We start from the raw sequence: 16,543 nt of genomic DNA on the forward strand, positions 1-16,543 counted from the left end.
AGTGCCTCTTTAAATCTTGCAAGGAAATGGCATGCTAAATCAAAAGGCCAATGGCTTATGGATGGGGAAAGGAATTCAAAAAAATTTCATAAAAATGCTTCTGTTAGATACAGAGCTAATGGCATTACTTCTCTGGTTATAGATGATACTATGTGTCATGATAAGGAAGCAATAAATTCTGAAGCAGCAAGATTTTACAGGGACTTATTTAAAGAAGATTTCTCTTTAAGACCAACTTTTGATGATTTAGAATTACCATCTCTTTCAGTTCAAAATAGCATTATGCTGGAGAAACCTTTTGAGGAGGAAGAAATACACAAGGTAATAAAATGTTTTGGTCTGAATAAGTCTCCAGGTCCAGATGGATACACAGTGGAATTCTTCAAAGAAACTTGGGATATAATCAAGCCTGAATTGATGCATGTCTTTCATGAATTCCATTCCACTGGAACTCTAAACTGGAGGCTAAATTGTACCAACATAATTCTGCTTCCAAAGTGTGAAGGTGCAGTCTCTATGCACAACTACAGGCCAATCAGTCTTATTGGTGGCATTTATAAGATTATTTCTGTTAGAGCATAGCTCGGTCAACCTCACATGCGTTTCTATCTCAAGCATGTTTGTCAATGTTAGTGATCAAAACTATGAGTCTTGATTTCTAGCCTACATAGCTAAGTCTCGGACTAGGATAGAAAAGTGTAGTTGAGCTCAAGGACTTCATGGCGATTCATCATACAACGACGAAGATCTATACAAGGAACCGTGGAACTTCATCAACAAAAAGGTATGTGGAGACTTGAACTTATCTATCACTCAAAGTCTATCTATTCTATCTCCTACTTCTTATGAGACAAAAGTCGTATACTATATAGACTAGATCATACACATTTGACATTTCGAGCTTAGCATTCATTGCTTATATTTTTCTCGAAATCATGTGTTGGTAAAGAATTTCGCTTTGATCAAGTTTATCTTCAACTAGTGACGAAAGTCATGAAAAGTTTCAATCACTTTGAGAATTGCTTTGATGTGAATCGGTTTGTGAATAACGGCTACATAGCGTCCTCTGAGAATGTCTCAATGATTGAAATGAGAGTTTAGATTACATAACCATGTATTCCTTGAACCGAAGTTTTCGAACTTTGTTGATCACGAGAGTCCATTTTCACCTGATCGAATGAAGGGTCTAGGAGTCGATTAAGCAGGTCCAATGAGTATCAACACGATCACTATGGGCCCACATATCTCCACACCCGATCGTCCAAGGCATATCATGCCTGGTCGTCTCGATTCGCACGCCCAAACTAGGCGTGGTCACACCTCCCAATTGCAAACTAATCTCGACCACTCAACTTTGCCAGAAAAATTGAGTGGCTCAGATCACGTTTGTATGGGGTATTAAGGTATGGACGTGTACACCAGCCCGCCGTCTGTATACCAGACTAATCGGCCAAGACCGACCAAGCTTGGTCGTCTCGAAACGCGCGCCCAAAGTTGGCATGACGCGCGGCTTTTGCGGCACCGGATTTCTGTCGCAAATTGATCTCAAACACTCAACTTTGCCGGACAAATTGAGTGGCTTAGATCACACTTTCACGAGACAATGAGGTATGGGCGCCTACACCGGCATGCCGTCTACACGCATGCACGATCGGCCCGACCAAAATTGCGTCCCAAACTTGGTTTCGACCAAGCTGAAGAGTGATGCTTGCGCACTTCTTCATAAACCCTAATTCCACTAACGGTCGCAGATGAGTGTCTCAAAGATCATCTCGTACGTTCAACTTCACTTGTTGGGTTATACAACCCTGGTCAGGAGTTAACTGGTCAATGAGGTATTGTGGTGATTACCATCCGTCACTCTACCACACCAAGTGATCGATCAAGTCAGGACTTACCTGTACATCCCCAAACGATCACTTGAAGATGGCTAGACACGCATCTATTTTAAGACACTTAATCGTGACTTACTCCATTAAGCCTTAAAACAGCGATGCTTCATACATGCATAGAATTCACGTGATATTTTACAAGTATCAAATTCCAAATAACTTAGTTATTTAACCTAGCATTACATGCTACCTTCTGTGGGTACCACGATCCACACACTCGAGACATCAATCATGTCACAAACTGGGGGATACATACTGGAGTATTGGCCTGGCGGTTTACAGCGTGCAGCGCACAACGCGCCATCGCAAGAACGTGTCAGGAAGTCATGGACGGTTAGTGATGATGGGAGAAGTAGGCAAGACTGATTGTGTAACACTAACACCCGCAACTCCACTACTCCATCACTCCACGTTCTCCACTTCCCACGAGATACGTGAGTAAGGCTCAATGACTTGTATAAATAGGTTGTCCTCCCTATTTAGACAAGACAAGACAACAGAAGCAAGTGTTGATACAACCGTATTCAAACACCGGAACTGATAGCTTACATTCTGCAAGCCAGTTCAGCTTTCTGATACAAGTCATACATAACCAACACCTTCACAATCTCAACACCTTCTTCGCTTCCCTCCCTAATATCAACCCCATCTCCTTCACTTTGTGACCGAAGCAAGTCTGGAATGACCATTTCTTGGTTTAGGCCAGAATTGTACAGATTGATTTCTCGAATCACAAAGCACTCCCGTGCAGTGCATTTGTTTAGGGTTTAGATTCATTACTCATCCACACACCCCAAATTACCAAATTCGGCAGGAATAGTTTTCACCCATAAACAAAGATCATGAGAGTTCTCCGATAGGCAAGATAAAGAAGTCACAAACATCTTCGTCTCACTGTTTGTGATTTCTCGACAAACAGTCCGAAGTTAGCTTGGAGTAGGCTAGTGTCTGTAGCGGCTGATTACAATGTGTATTCAATATGGACTAGGTCCCGGGGTTTTTTCTGCATTTGCGATTTCCCCGTTCACAAAACTTCTGGTGTCTGTGTTATTTCTTTTCCGCATTATAATTTATATAATTGAAATAATACAGGTTGTGCGTTCGTGATCATCAATTGGAAATCCGACCTTTGGTTGTTGATTGATATTGATTGATCCTTGTACATTGGTCTTTGGTACCGTCCAAGTTATTCCTTGTATTTGATAAAGATTCGCTATTGTTTTTAGCTTGAGTAAAAATCAAATCAAGAGAGAGATATTAACTCCTTGAGATACTTTTATCTACATTGAGTCTGACTGTCTAGTTGATTCTCTAGCAAAGTATTTCGGAGTTAGTCCATACAGATTGTTAAGCGAAATATTGGGTGGTGTTGTTAGACCCCCGCTTTTTCCATTGGTATCAGAGCTGGCAAACACGTTTAAGACCTAGCAAGTCTGTGTTTGTAGCGATCTGACTATATGGACAGAGGTGCTATCTCTATTAATGTACCACCAGTCTTTGATGGCTCAAACTAGTCAACATGGAAAGTTGCAATGTGTGTTTATCTTCAAGCATGTGATTTTCAAACCTGGGTATGTATTGTTAACGGCTGTAATCCTCCGGTTAATACAAAAGACGATGTATCTATACCAAAGGATGTTGGTATTTATAGTCCGGAAGAATCTTTTTCTGCAATGCAAAACTCCTTTGGATTAAATGCTATCAGACAGGTTGTTACCCCAGATCTTCAGTACTATGTTGCTACTTGAACTAAGTCTAAAGAAGCCTGGGATATCTTAGAAATTGTATTTGAAGACAAAAGATACGTTTCTAAGAAACAAGCCATCAATGGAGGAAATAACCTCAACACTCCTTCCATGAATACCTCCTGTGGACATGTGATAATTCGTGATCAAAATTCTGTTCAAACCTTTACTTTCAACGCTGTTCCCGAGACAAGTAAATCCTCTAACTTATCTTGGCTGATGAGTGTTGTTCATCTGTTTATCGGCTCAATAAACCGTTGTTAACAGAAAGGATCAAGGAGTTCATAAAGATGAGCGTTAGATGTAATAAACATCCACTGTCAGCTATTTCTTCTAAATATTCTATGGAAGATAAATCTCCGTGTGTCGACATCTTGAATACGTCTGTTGAATGTGAAGTTACAGCTCTCGTAGCAGAAACCTCCACACACTCAAAAGTTCTTCCGCTAACTGTCTCCTTTCTGGTTGTCGTGTTGATGATCATTTTAGAGAAATGGTGAAAGACTTCATCAGCAAGAGAAATGATTTAAAATCTCGAATCATTTCCTCTGTGGAAGAAATAACTCACTATGAACAAAGGTTATCTTTAACCAAGAATATCTTGCGTGATCTAAAAAGGTAACTTAGTGAGTTAACTGATATTTCTGAAGATTTAGAGGAATTAAACGATCCCATAATCAATGGTTTTTCAATAACAAGAAGGAGTTTTCCGTAGATGCCCTGAGAAAGATCTACAATACCTAGTATGTCTTGTTTTTGAATTAGTTGGAAGAATAACTAGTGCTTTGAATATCGATGATTGTGACTACACATAGCACCTTCGATTAAATTGATCACTTTTGTGGTTTGATTTAGTTGCGTATTCCAATTGAATTAATCATGGGTTACTTTTGATTAATTTGATTGAGCTTTGGATATAGAAAATCATTCCTATGGTTTTTGGTATCCAATTAAAAAATCCTTCTTTTCTTTTGAAACTAAGGTCGCTCTTGTTGTTCTTTCGGGAATGACATCATATGGGGGAGAATTGTTTTGAACTTGTGCTTAATGGTAATATCTTGCGGGGTGTGCGGCTCTGGAATTTTATAGGGTTTATCTTGTATTTTAAAAATCCTTGATGAATGCATTTAGCTTCGGATTTATGATTGCATCTAAATTAAGTTGGTATGTATTTTTCTCTTAGTCTATGAAATGTCTCTTGTGAAAATTTCATTATGATCCCGTTCTTGTACCTTTGCTAATTTTATTGACAAAAAGGGGGAGAAATAATGTAGTTCACACTACAAATACATATGGTTTTTGGATCATTGTGTAAGGGTAAGTGGTTTCCATGATCGAGATGGAGTATTGACTAAGGGGGAGTGATACATATCACCGTAGTATTATTGTCAAAGTCGTGATACAATTGGACTTTGATGTTACATAATAATACTATGACACTATATAATAATGATCGAGAATCTCGATTTCTCTCATTGTTATAGATACGGATCTTCAACAACGGTGGTGCTAAACTTACAACCTTTGGGATCATTGGAGTACTTGGAAGGACGAAGATTTCAAGGAACGTTGAAGATTGGACTATGGAATAGGAGCCACTAAAGTTTATCTTTTTTGTATCCCATATGTATTAATAGTTTTGTCACTAAAATTGACAAAGGTGGAGATTGTTAGAGCATATCTCGGTCAACCTCGCATGCGTTGCTATCTCAAGCATGTTTGTCAATGTTAGTTATCAAAACTATGAGTCTTGATTTCTAGCCTACAAAGCTAAGTCTCGGACTAGGATAGAAAAGTGTAGTTGAGCTCAAGGACTTCATGGCGATTCATCATACTACGACGAAGATCTATACAAGGAACCATGGAACTTCATCAACAAAAAGGTATGTGGAGACTTGAAATTATCTATCACTCAAAAGTATATCTATTCTATCTCCTACTTCTTATGAGACAAAACTCGTATGCTAAATAGACTAGATCGTACACATTTGACATTTCGAGCTGAGCATTCATTGCTTATCTTTTTCTCGAAATCATGTGTTGGTAAAGCGTTTCGCTTTGATCAAGTTTATCTTCACCTAGTGAAGAAAGTCATGAAAAGTTTCATCACTTTGATAATTTCTCTGACGTGAATCGGTATGTAAATAACGGCTACATAGCGTCCTCTGAGAATGTCTCAATGATTGAAATGAGAGTTTAGATTACATAACCATGTATTCTTTGAACCAAAGTTTTCGAACTTTGTTGATCAAGAGAAATCGGAAGGATTGGGGAATTGGCTTGCCAAGTCCGCGAACTGTCGGAAGTTCTCGACCGAGAATTTCTGCTGGATTTTCCAAAAACTAGTTTGTGTGCTAAGTCCGCGAACTGGCGGAAGTTCTCTTTCCGTGAATTTCTGCTGAGTTTGGAAAACTCTACCGATTAACTTAAGTCCGCGAACTTGTTTGTGAACTTAAGAGGTTATGATCTAAAGATGTGCTTCGAACATGAAACATTAAATTACTAAGGAATGTTTTATGCAAACCGTGGCTATAAAGTTCATGAGCCGATTCAATCGAATCGAATCATCTTTGTTTCAATTGTGTCTTGTGTAGTTACATAAGATCTCATAGCAATTGAACAACTCTTTAACTAGTTCATTTGAGTCAATTGAACTAGTTATGGTGAAGAAGAACAAGGTTAATATGAAATGCTCATATGGTTAACCTTTTGGGTTACTATGTTGAACCAACATACACGTACGTTTGGGCATGGTTTTCGCAAACCCAGTAAACGTTTACCCAAGTGTGTGTGACAAGCTAATTTTTCGATCTAACGGTTGAGAAAATATTAGCTTGAATCTAAATTAGGTTTTCATCTAACGGTGAATAAGGATTGCTTTGTAACTAAGGCAAAAACCTGATTTGAAGGCTATATAAAGGAGACATCTAGCATTGTGCAAAACTAATCCCCACACGTCTTTGTGATACTAGTGCACTCGCTAGAGTCGATTCTCCTTTAACCTTTGGTTTTCTTCTTTAAAACCAGGTTAACGACTTAAAAACTTCATTGGGATTGTGAAGCCAGACCGATACTACTTTTATCGTAGTTGTGTGATCTGATCTTGCATCTTCTATCGTTTGATTACAATCGATTGATTGGCTTGAGATCGTGAGAGTTCTCCGATAGGCAAGATAAAGAAGTCACAAACATCTTCGTCTCACTGTTTGTGATTCCTCGACAAACTGCCTGTGTAGTCAGGAAGGATTGTAGAGAGGTGATTGATTAATCTAGGTTGTTCTTCGGGAATATAAGAACGGATTATCAATTGGTTCATGTTCACCTTGATTTTATATCTTAAGACGGAACAAAACCTAGGGTTTATCTGTGGGAGACAGATTTATCCTTTGATAGACTTTTCTGTGTGAGACAGATCTGTTTATTATCAAGTCTGTGATTTTGGGTTACAACAACTCTTGGTTGTGGGTGAGATCAGCTAAGGGACTCAACTGCGCAGTATCCCGCTGGGATCATAGGCGTAGGAGTATAACTGTACCTTGGATCAATGGAAGACTGATTGGGGTTCAACTATAGTCAAGTCTGAAGTTATCTTGGAGTAGGCTAGTGTCTGTAGCGGCTTAATACAGTGTGTATTCAATCTGTACTAGGTCCCGAGGTTTTTTCTACATTTGCGGTTTCCCCGTTAACAAAACTTCTGGTGTCTGTGTTATTTTTTTTCTGCATTATATTTTATATAATTGAAATAATACAGGTTGTGCGTTCGTGATCATCAATTGTAAATCCGACCTTTGGTTGTTGATTGATATTGATTGATCCTTGGACATTGGTCTTTGGTACCGTCCAAGTTATTCCTTGTATTTGATAAAGACTCGCTATTGTTTTTAGCTTGAGTAAAAATCAAATCAAGAGAGATATATTAACTCCTTGAGATACTTTTATCTAGATTGAGTATGACTGTCAAATTGATTCTCTAGCAAAGTATTTCGGAGTTAGCCCATACAGATTGCTAAGCGAAATATTGGGTGGTGTTGTTAGACCCCCGCTTTTTCAATTGGTATCAGAGCTGGAAAACACGTTTAAGACCTAACAAATTTGTGTTTGTAGCGATCTGACTCTATGGACATAGGTGCTATCTCTATTAGCGTACCACCAGTCTTTGATGGCTCAAACTACTCAGCATGGAAAGTTGCAATGTGTGCTTAACTTAAAGCATGTGATTTTCAAACCTGGGTATGTATTGTTAACGGCTATAATCCTCCGGTTAATACAAAAGACAATGTATTATACCAAAGGATGTTGGTAGTTATAGTCCTAAAGAATCTTTTGCTGCAATGCAAAACTCCTTTGGATTAAATGCTATCAGACAGGCTGTTACCCCAGATCTTCAGTACTATGTTGCTACTTGCACTAAGTCTAAAGAAGCCTGGGATATCTTAGAAACTGTATTTGAAGACAAAAGATACGTTTCTAAGAAACAAGCCATCAATGGAGGAAACAACCTCAACACTCCTTCAATGAATACCTCATGTGGACATGTGACAATTCGTGATCCAAATTCTGTTCAAACCTTTGCTTTCAACGCTATTCCCGAGACAAGTAAATCCTCTAACTTATCTTGGGATGATGAGTGTTGTTCATCTGGTTATCGGTTCAATAAACCGTTGTTAACAGAAAGGATCAAGGAGTTCATAAAGAGGAGCGTTAGATGTGATAAACATCCACTGTCATCTATTTCTTCTAAAGATTTTATGGAAGATAAATCTCCGTGTGTCGACATCTTGAATACGTCTGTTGAATGTGAAGTTACAGTTCTCGCAGCAAAAACCTCCATACACTCAAAATCTGATTCGGAAATTGAGTCTGACACAGAGATTTTCGATTTCTTGAACAAAGAGGTCCTTCAAGAAAATCTTCAATTAAAAGCTTTATTGAAGAAACCGGAATCTTTAATCCAAGTGAAAGATCTTGAGATAGATTGTCTTAATGATCAACTCACCAGGACCATTGTTCTAAAGGAAAAAGAGATTAATACTCTCAAAGATGATCTTCAACGATTATCTGGAAGTTCTGATAAAATCTCAGCAATGTTATTTGGTCAGAAATCCTTTGGAAACACCAATGGTTTAGGATATAAGAGCAAGACTGCATGTATCGTCAACTATGTTCCTAAGTGTCATGGGAAAACCCAGGATGGCAGTTGTAATAAACAGAAGGCACTTCAACAAGACAAAGGATCGTCGGGTTGTTCGTTTTTTGGAAATGCAAATCATGTTCAAAACACGTGTTGGAGATTCAAGCAGAGGAACAAAAGAATTTCTAAACTACAAGAGAACATGCAAAAGTTGAATCTAGATAATCAAAGGTCGTGTAAAACCAATGCTTCCAGAATCAGAAGAAGGAGGAAACCTGTTTTTTCAACAAGCTTTGACAAGCAAGGGGAGCATCTGGCTCACTTTGTCTCTGGTTGAGCTCGGAGACGCCTGCATCCTCATTCTTAGCTTGAGAAGATTAAGGCTCTGCATCTTGTGGCTCAAGTATGTATCTTTGTTTATTAAATATCATGTTAACAATATTGTTTTGTGGATCCTTAAACTATGGAAGACTGTGTCAAGAATTAGGGTTTGACACTTTTAAATCTTCTTATCTTCTTCTTTCTTCTCATACGTTTTCATGGCTCCTGTAACTAGAGGCACTTCTAAAAGTAATGCAGTAGAAGCAGTCAACATATATCTATGCAAAGGAATTACTTCCTCAAAGATGATAAAGAAGAAGTCTACAATAAAAAGAAAAAGTTCTTCCTCTAACTGTCTCCTTTCTGGTTGTCGTTTTGATGATCATTTTAGAGAAATGGTGAAAGACTTCATCAGCAAGAGAAATGATTTAAAATCTCGAATCATTTCCTACGTGGAAGAAATAACTCACTATGAACAAAGTTTGTCTTTAACCAAAAATAACTTGTGTGATCTAAAAAGGGAACTTAGTGAGTTAACTGGTATTTCTGAAGATTTAGAGGAACTAAACGATCCCATAATCAATGGTTTTTTCAATAACCAGAAGGATTTTTCCGTAGATGCCCTGAGAAAGATCTACAATACCTAGTATGTCTTCTTTTTGAATTAGTTGGAAGAATAACTAGTGCTTTGAATAGCGAGGATTGTGACTACAGATAGCTATTTTTGTTTTCATCTTCTTATGTTATTTTTTAGGTTTATTGGTTATTAAATTCTAAAAATATTTGAGGATGATGTTATTGAAGTATTGATCTTTATGATTTTGTGATATTGCAATTTGTTTATGGGATATGTATTGTTTGCGTCCGTGAACTTGAAGGTCCCATATGCTGTCAAAAGTAAAGTCGTTCATGAATTGGTATTCGTATTGATGAAAGGACGAATGGACTTTTGACAATTACAAAAGTTATGCCTATGCAGTCATGTATTTGATGGAAAATAGGATAAAATCTTTTGTTTGACAAGGATAAAGTCTATTATATCGTGTAGGCAAGATAAAGAAGTCACAAACATCTTTGTCTCATTGTTTGTGATTCCTCGACAAACCACCTGTGTAGTCAAAAGGATTGTAGAGAGGTGATTGATTAATCTAGGCTTTTCTTCAGGAATATAATACCGGATTATCAATTGGTTCATGTTCACCTTGATTTTATATCTTAAGACGGAACAAAACCTAGGGTTTATCTGTGGGAGACAGATTTATCCTTTGATAGACTTTTCTGTGTGAGACAGATCTTTTTATTATCAAGTCTGTGATTTTGGGTTGCAGCAACTCTTGGTTGTGGATGAGATCAGCTAAGGGAATCAAGTGCGTACTATCCTTCTGGGATCAGAGACGTAGGAGTACAACTGTTCCTTGGATCGGTGGGAGAGTGATTGGGGTTCAACTATAGTCCAGTCCGAAGTTAGCTTGGAGTAGGCTAGTGTCTGTATCGGCTTAATACAGTGTATATTCAATCTGGACTAGGTCCCGGGGTTTTTCTGCATTTGCGGTTTCCTCGTTAACAAAATTTTTGGTGTATGTGTTATTTCTTCTCCGTATTATATTTTATATAATTGAAATAATACAGGTTGTGCGTTCGTGATCATCAATTGGAAATCCAATCTTTGGTTGTTGATTGATATTGATTGATCCTTGGACATTGGTCTTTGGTACCGTCCAAGTTATTCCTTGTATTTGATAAAGACTCGCTATTGGTTTTACCTTGAGTAAAAATCAAATCAAGAGAGAGAAATTAACTCCTTGAGATACTATTATCTAGATTGAGTCTGACTGTCTAGTTGATTCTCTAGCAAAGTATTTCGGAGTTAGTCCATACAGATTGCTAAGCCAAATATTGGGTGGTGTTGTTAGAACCCCGCTTTTTCAATTTCTAAATGTCTTGCTGAAAGAATGGAAGTCATAATGCCATCAATAATCTCAAAATTCCAAGGAGCTTTTGTAGATGAGAGGCAGATTACTGATGGTATCCTAATTGCCTCTGAATTGATTGATGCAAGAGAAAGATCCAAGACTCCAGGCTTAGTAGTCAAAGTGGATTTACAAAAATCTTTTGACAACATTAATTGGAGTAGTCTGGATTACACTATGTGAATATTTGGCTTTGGAAATTTTTGGAGAAAATGGATTCATTGGTGCATTTCAAATGTCAGATTCTCTATTTCTCTGAATGGCACCTGTTCTGAGTTGTTTAGAAGCAGTAAAGGAGTAAGGCAATGTGATCCATTGTCACCTTTCTTATTCATTTTGGTGGTTGAGGTACTTTCTTTGATGATTCAATGATCAGCTCAGTTAAATCTAATTCAAGATTTCAAACCTTCAGCAAATGGAGACACTGTAAACCACCTGCAATTTGCTGATGATCTCATCATGTTTCTGGATGACAGTGAGGAACAAATTATGAACTTAAGAACATCTTAATTGCTTTTGAAATGGTCTCAGTCTTGAAAGTAAACTTCAAGAAAAGTTCTTTAGTGGTTGTGGGAAATGCTCAGTTTACTGACTCTTGTGCTCAAATTTTTGGCTACTAAAAAGTGAATTTTCCTTTAAATTACTTGGGAATTCCTTTAGGTAGTAAATCAAAGGCAATCACAGTTTGGGAGGTAATTCTTCAAAGATTTCAGAAGAGATTGAGCAATTGTCAAAGAAGGTACCTCTCAAAAGGAGGTAGGTTAATGCTAATCAAACATGTTCGTTGCAGCCTTCCAATTTATTATCTTTCTCTTTTTCAAATTCCTGCTTCTGTTGAAAAACAAATGGATAACATTATGAGAATTTTTCTTTGGGGTGCTGGTAAAAGGAGAGGATGGGTAGGTTGGAAAAAGATAGCATTATCAAAACAAAGAGGTGGTGTTAGTGTAAAAAGACTGAGAGATGTTATTCAACAACTTTCTACTATGCATATCAAAGTGAAAACAGATGCACTTTTTGGCATGATATATGGATAGGGGAGCAGTCCTTAGCTAGTTTGTATCCTTTTCTGTATAAATTGTCCAGAAATAAGAATGAAACTATTAGGGAGATGGTAAAATTTACAGATGACAGTACTGCTTGGGATCTCAATTTTGTCAGAAATCTGAAAGAAGAGGAAGAGCGGATGGTAGCTGAAATGCTGGGTCAAATACATAATCCAAATCTAGCAAACAATGGAGATGATTTCCTCTCTTGGAATCCTGGTAATTCTTTCTCTGTTAAATCCGGTTATGTTGCAATTGAAGTAGATGGTTACATAAGATTTCCTCACAAAAGTTTGTGGAATCCTAGAATTCCACAAAAAGTGATCTTTTTCACCTGGAATCTTTGTTACAATGCTGCTCCTACACTAGATACTCTTCATAATTCAATTGTTCTTAATGGGTGCATAATGTGTAAAAAAGCTGTTGAATCCAATCAACACCTGTTTTTGCATTGTGATGAAACAAGAAAACTCTGGAATTTTTTCTTCACTAGTTTGGGTTTTCAGAGAAGATATAAGAGCAACCATGTGGGAATGGAATAAGAAGAAAGGGAATTCATGGAGGAGAAAATTGCGGAGCATGTTACCATTTGCCATTTGGTGGGTGGTATGGAACGAAAGAAATGGAAGACTCTTCCAGGGAAGATACAAGAATTTCAACACACTTTTGATTGAAGTGAAGTGTCTTCTCTACATCTGGTCTCTTGGAACAAATTTTTTTGAAAATATTACCTTAAAGGATCTTTTGTTCAATTGGAAAGGAGTGATAGGCTAGTATTGTTTTAATAATTTAGCAATCTTTTGCTTTCTTTTTGAGAATCTTTAACTTCATGAGCTAATCTTGTAACTCTTTTCATGATAGCCACCTCCTTGTGGTAATCATGTTTTTTTCTTAATATATTTTGCCCTTTTTGAGTAAAAAAAAAAAGAAAAAAAGTTCGGAATTTGTTTCATTTTTCTGGCCTTACAACGCTTATTATACCTGGTTAAATACAAGCTGTGAAATCAAACTCAAGGTGCGAAACAACAATGGCAGTAATATTTAAATTTAATCGCACATTATATACATTGACTGACCAATAACCAGTAATTTGTTCTTAGATAATGAAAATTAAAAACCACTGTACTTTCCTTTGATCACACTTCTGCTCTTCCAAAATAGGCTCAGTAAGTTTTCCCACTTCTCGTACTTTTAGATTTCTCCCCGTCAAATATTGGATCAATAAGCTTTTCTACATCTTCCTTCAAATCATCAAGCTGTGTAATGTGTAAAACAAAACAAACTCGATTAGGATGCTTTTTGCCAAATGGACTGAAATGCAGGAAGATATTTCTACATGACGCTAAAAGCTAGCTCCACAAGTTACAAGAATTCATTTTGGGTTAGCTTCATTTGATGCTAAACTAGATCTGTTGATCAGAAAAATTAATGCCGGTTTCCATTTGTTTAAACGATTAGATCATTCTTTTTAAATTTTTAATTTTCCAAATAATCTTTACGATACGAACCATGGCTCATGAGCTAGTTCAACTTAACGTGCTTAGAAATTGGATTGCAAAACATTTTACCACAGATTGCTTGGAACGAAGCTGCACATGTTCAACCTAGGGGAGTTCAGCAGCAGCCAACGGCGGCCTTTTCGACCAAATACCATGTAGGCACAACAATACTATAGTTCAACAAAAAGGTACCTTGTGAAGGATGTCTTCTGTTAATCGAGCATCTTTTTCAGCCTCCTGTGATACTCGTTCTACAAACAATACTGCTTTCTTGAGTTCCCCGTCACCTGGAATTTTATCGGCCATCTCCATTGACAATTTCTCCGTCACAACAGCAACTTTCTCTACAGTTTCTGCTACATGTTCTACTACTTCTACAGCCATTTCCACTTCAGCTATGAACACCGAAAAAGAAAGTAACGGACAAATAAAAAAAAATTTGAATACAAACCTCTCTTTTGAAGAAGAACTAGAAGAAGTACAAACTTGGGAATATATTACCTTCTAATCTTAGCAACTTCTGCCACTTTGCCTTCCAAAAGGGTAGAATTAGAGTTAACATAGCTCCCAAAATCCATCTTGTCCTGCATTTTGAAAATATACCCATTCATTTCATGAATGTCCATGTTTATTATCTGATTGGTGCCCAAAATAAAGTTACTCTAATGCTGACTAAATAAACAATTATTTACCACAGGGTCCATGACCGATACACAGATGTAGTATCCGAAGGTGTCAGTTGTTGAACGGTCCGGTCCATGTCAACCTTTCTGGTGCTTCACATACAGAAAACATGAGTTCACGTATTCAATTATACAGTACTAACAACTTACAGGAAACCAACACAGAGTTGCTAACATCAAATTCCTAAACTAATTATCACAGCAGCAAGGCCCAAATGACTAGTGGAAACAACAAATCAGATATCAAGCGCTACCAATGCTGGTTAATTCCTTACATCTTTGTGAGTGATTCAGCTGTATGCACTGCATAATCATCAGGTTTAAGCAACTGCAGTCCTTGATTTTGATCATCAGACCCACACCTGTGTTTTGATATAGGTACGTCTGGACGGTTGTATGTGATGGGGGAGTTGACACTCGATCTATACCGGGTAAGGATAACAAAAATGTTCCGAAAGTTTTGAAATGGATTTTTCGCTGACATTCTTTCAAATCACTATCGTTCTTTGTAATCTTTAGAACTTAATCTCTTAAGTTAAGAAAGCGAGAGAGAGATGTGTGGAGAAGTATAAAGAAGTAGTAGCATAAAAGAATGGGCGTTATATAATAAGGCTAGACTGGCTAGTTGAAACTTGCAAATAAGAGTTTACTTATTTTGGGGGATCAGATTAAAGGAATTAAAGGTTACGAGCACGGCAAACTTTGTAGTGTTGCGTACGTTGACATATATAAAGATGGGTACGAAAAATGTTTTTTAAGATCAGTTAAGTTTTAGTTAGGGATTACTTGAAGCTAGAGATGAATGCATTGGAGATTTTTTTTTTTAATCTATTTTCACACTTTACTTGCAAGTTACAAGTTAATTTACAGCCCAGCTGCAAGGCAAGCGTGTGTTCTTTAAGGCTGGGAGGTTAAAAATTGCAACGGAGATTCAGTTTGAAAAATAATCAGTGTTATCCGGAAAGAAAAGATATATAGACCACTCTGGCGTCTGGGTTTGCTTTCCCAGTTTGTCAATCAGGTGAGATGAACACCATTATTACAGCACTTTCGCGACTATGCTGGCGGAACGTGACGCTCGGTTGTGGGGGTGGGCTTGAGCATTTTCTTAGCCTGGGCTTAAGCCTAAAATTCACACACGTGCTATCGCCCAACTCAAGAAGATCAAAATAGGATATGGAAAAGAGTGATTTTTTGCGGGCCGGCCCAATTTTGAGGGAACCATTCCTCAATTGGGACTGGGTCATTATGAAATAAATATGAAATCCCCTTATCCATGTATTATAGTTAATGGCCAAAATGTCCTTTCATAATTATGTTAATTATTAAGTTAGTTAAGATAAATAGTTTATGTTAGTGAGACTAGATTATATATTGAGTTAGTATTAGTGTAAGAGAATTTAATAGGGTTGTTAAAAAAATTTGGGGAAAAAGACGAACAACAACAATGATTTCAGTTTGATGCAGCATGAGTCACGGCTTAACTCGGTCGTGGTTAAAATCCGAGTCACTATTTTAATTCGGCCCTGGTCAAATCATTCAGGGGCTTGAGTGTTTTTTGCTATAGCCGAGTTAATGCCATCTTTCCTCTAACTGTCGTTAGTTCTTAGCCGTTTTTCAATAAAACGGGATAGAAAAGGTCAAAGTATGGACATTTAATATATATTAAAACATGGACATTTTATTAATTGCATTTTCCCATATGGACATTTTATTAACAAGTCCTAAATTCATTTTGTAAGTCTGTGACCCGACCAAGATTTCCGCTTTTAAAAGTAAGAATAATCTAAGGTAACTGAATGGTAGCTTTGTCATTAGTGTTGTCAAACGGCTATGAATAAACTAATCTCCATAAGTAAAAACAATTAGTGCATATAAACCACTGTTAGAGCACTGCTCGGTCGAACTCGCAAGCGTTGCTATCTCAAGCTTGTTGTTCAGTTTAGTTGCCAAAACAATAAGTCTTGATTTCTAGTCTATTTATAACTAAGTCTCGGATTAGGATAGTAAGTGTAGTTGAGTATTAGACTTCACGGCGTTCATCGATTGAAGACGAAGAACTACTAAGGGGAGTTTGTTGAACTTCATCAACAAAAGGCATGTGAAGATTTGAACTCATCTATCACTCAAAAGTCTATCTACTATATCTCCTATTTGAGACAAAAGTCGTATAGCTATATAGACTTCGATTATACACATTTGATATTTCGAGCTGAGTTTAACTCGCTTACATATTTCTCGAAATATGTGTTGTTA

The 16,543-nt window shown here is 37.3% G+C and overlaps 2 protein-coding genes across 4 annotated transcripts; one reads left to right on the forward strand and one right to left on the reverse strand.

Annotated features, from left to right (window-relative positions):
* Nucleotides 1-12,170: 12,170 nt before the first annotated feature.
* Nucleotides 12,171-12,647, forward strand: LOC113332912. Its single transcript, XM_026579411.1, has one exon. It carries the CDS (start codon nt 12,171-12,173, stop codon nt 12,645-12,647), a length of 477 nt encoding a protein of 158 aa, XP_026435196.1.
* A 385-nt stretch (nt 12,648-13,032) lies between these two features.
* LOC113333294 lies at nt 13,033-14,849 on the reverse strand. 3 transcript variants are annotated; one of them, XM_026579802.1, is made up of 5 exons: nt 14,563-14,849; nt 14,297-14,374; nt 14,106-14,188; nt 13,797-13,999; nt 13,033-13,361 (listed from the first exon to the last, which is right to left on the reverse strand). In XM_026579802.1, the coding sequence occupies exons 1-5, from the start codon at nt 14,769-14,771 to the stop codon at nt 13,269-13,271; spliced, it is 666 nt and encodes a 221-aa protein (XP_026435587.1). In that variant the 5' UTR covers nt 14,772-14,849; the 3' UTR covers nt 13,033-13,268. The 3 variants fall into 3 exon arrangements, with proteins under 3 accessions (XP_026435587.1, XP_026435588.1, XP_026435586.1); XM_026579803.1 differs by having other exon boundaries at nt 13,797-13,978; nt 14,297-14,380; XM_026579801.1 differs by having other exon boundaries at nt 14,297-14,380.
* Nucleotides 14,850-16,543: the final 1,694 nt, after the last annotated feature.

Source organism: Papaver somniferum, unplaced genomic scaffold (genome assembly GCF_003573695.1).
Source record: "Papaver somniferum cultivar HN1 unplaced genomic scaffold, ASM357369v1 unplaced-scaffold_132, whole genome shotgun sequence".
NCBI classification, from domain to species: Eukaryota; Viridiplantae; Streptophyta; class Magnoliopsida; order Ranunculales; family Papaveraceae; genus Papaver; species Papaver somniferum.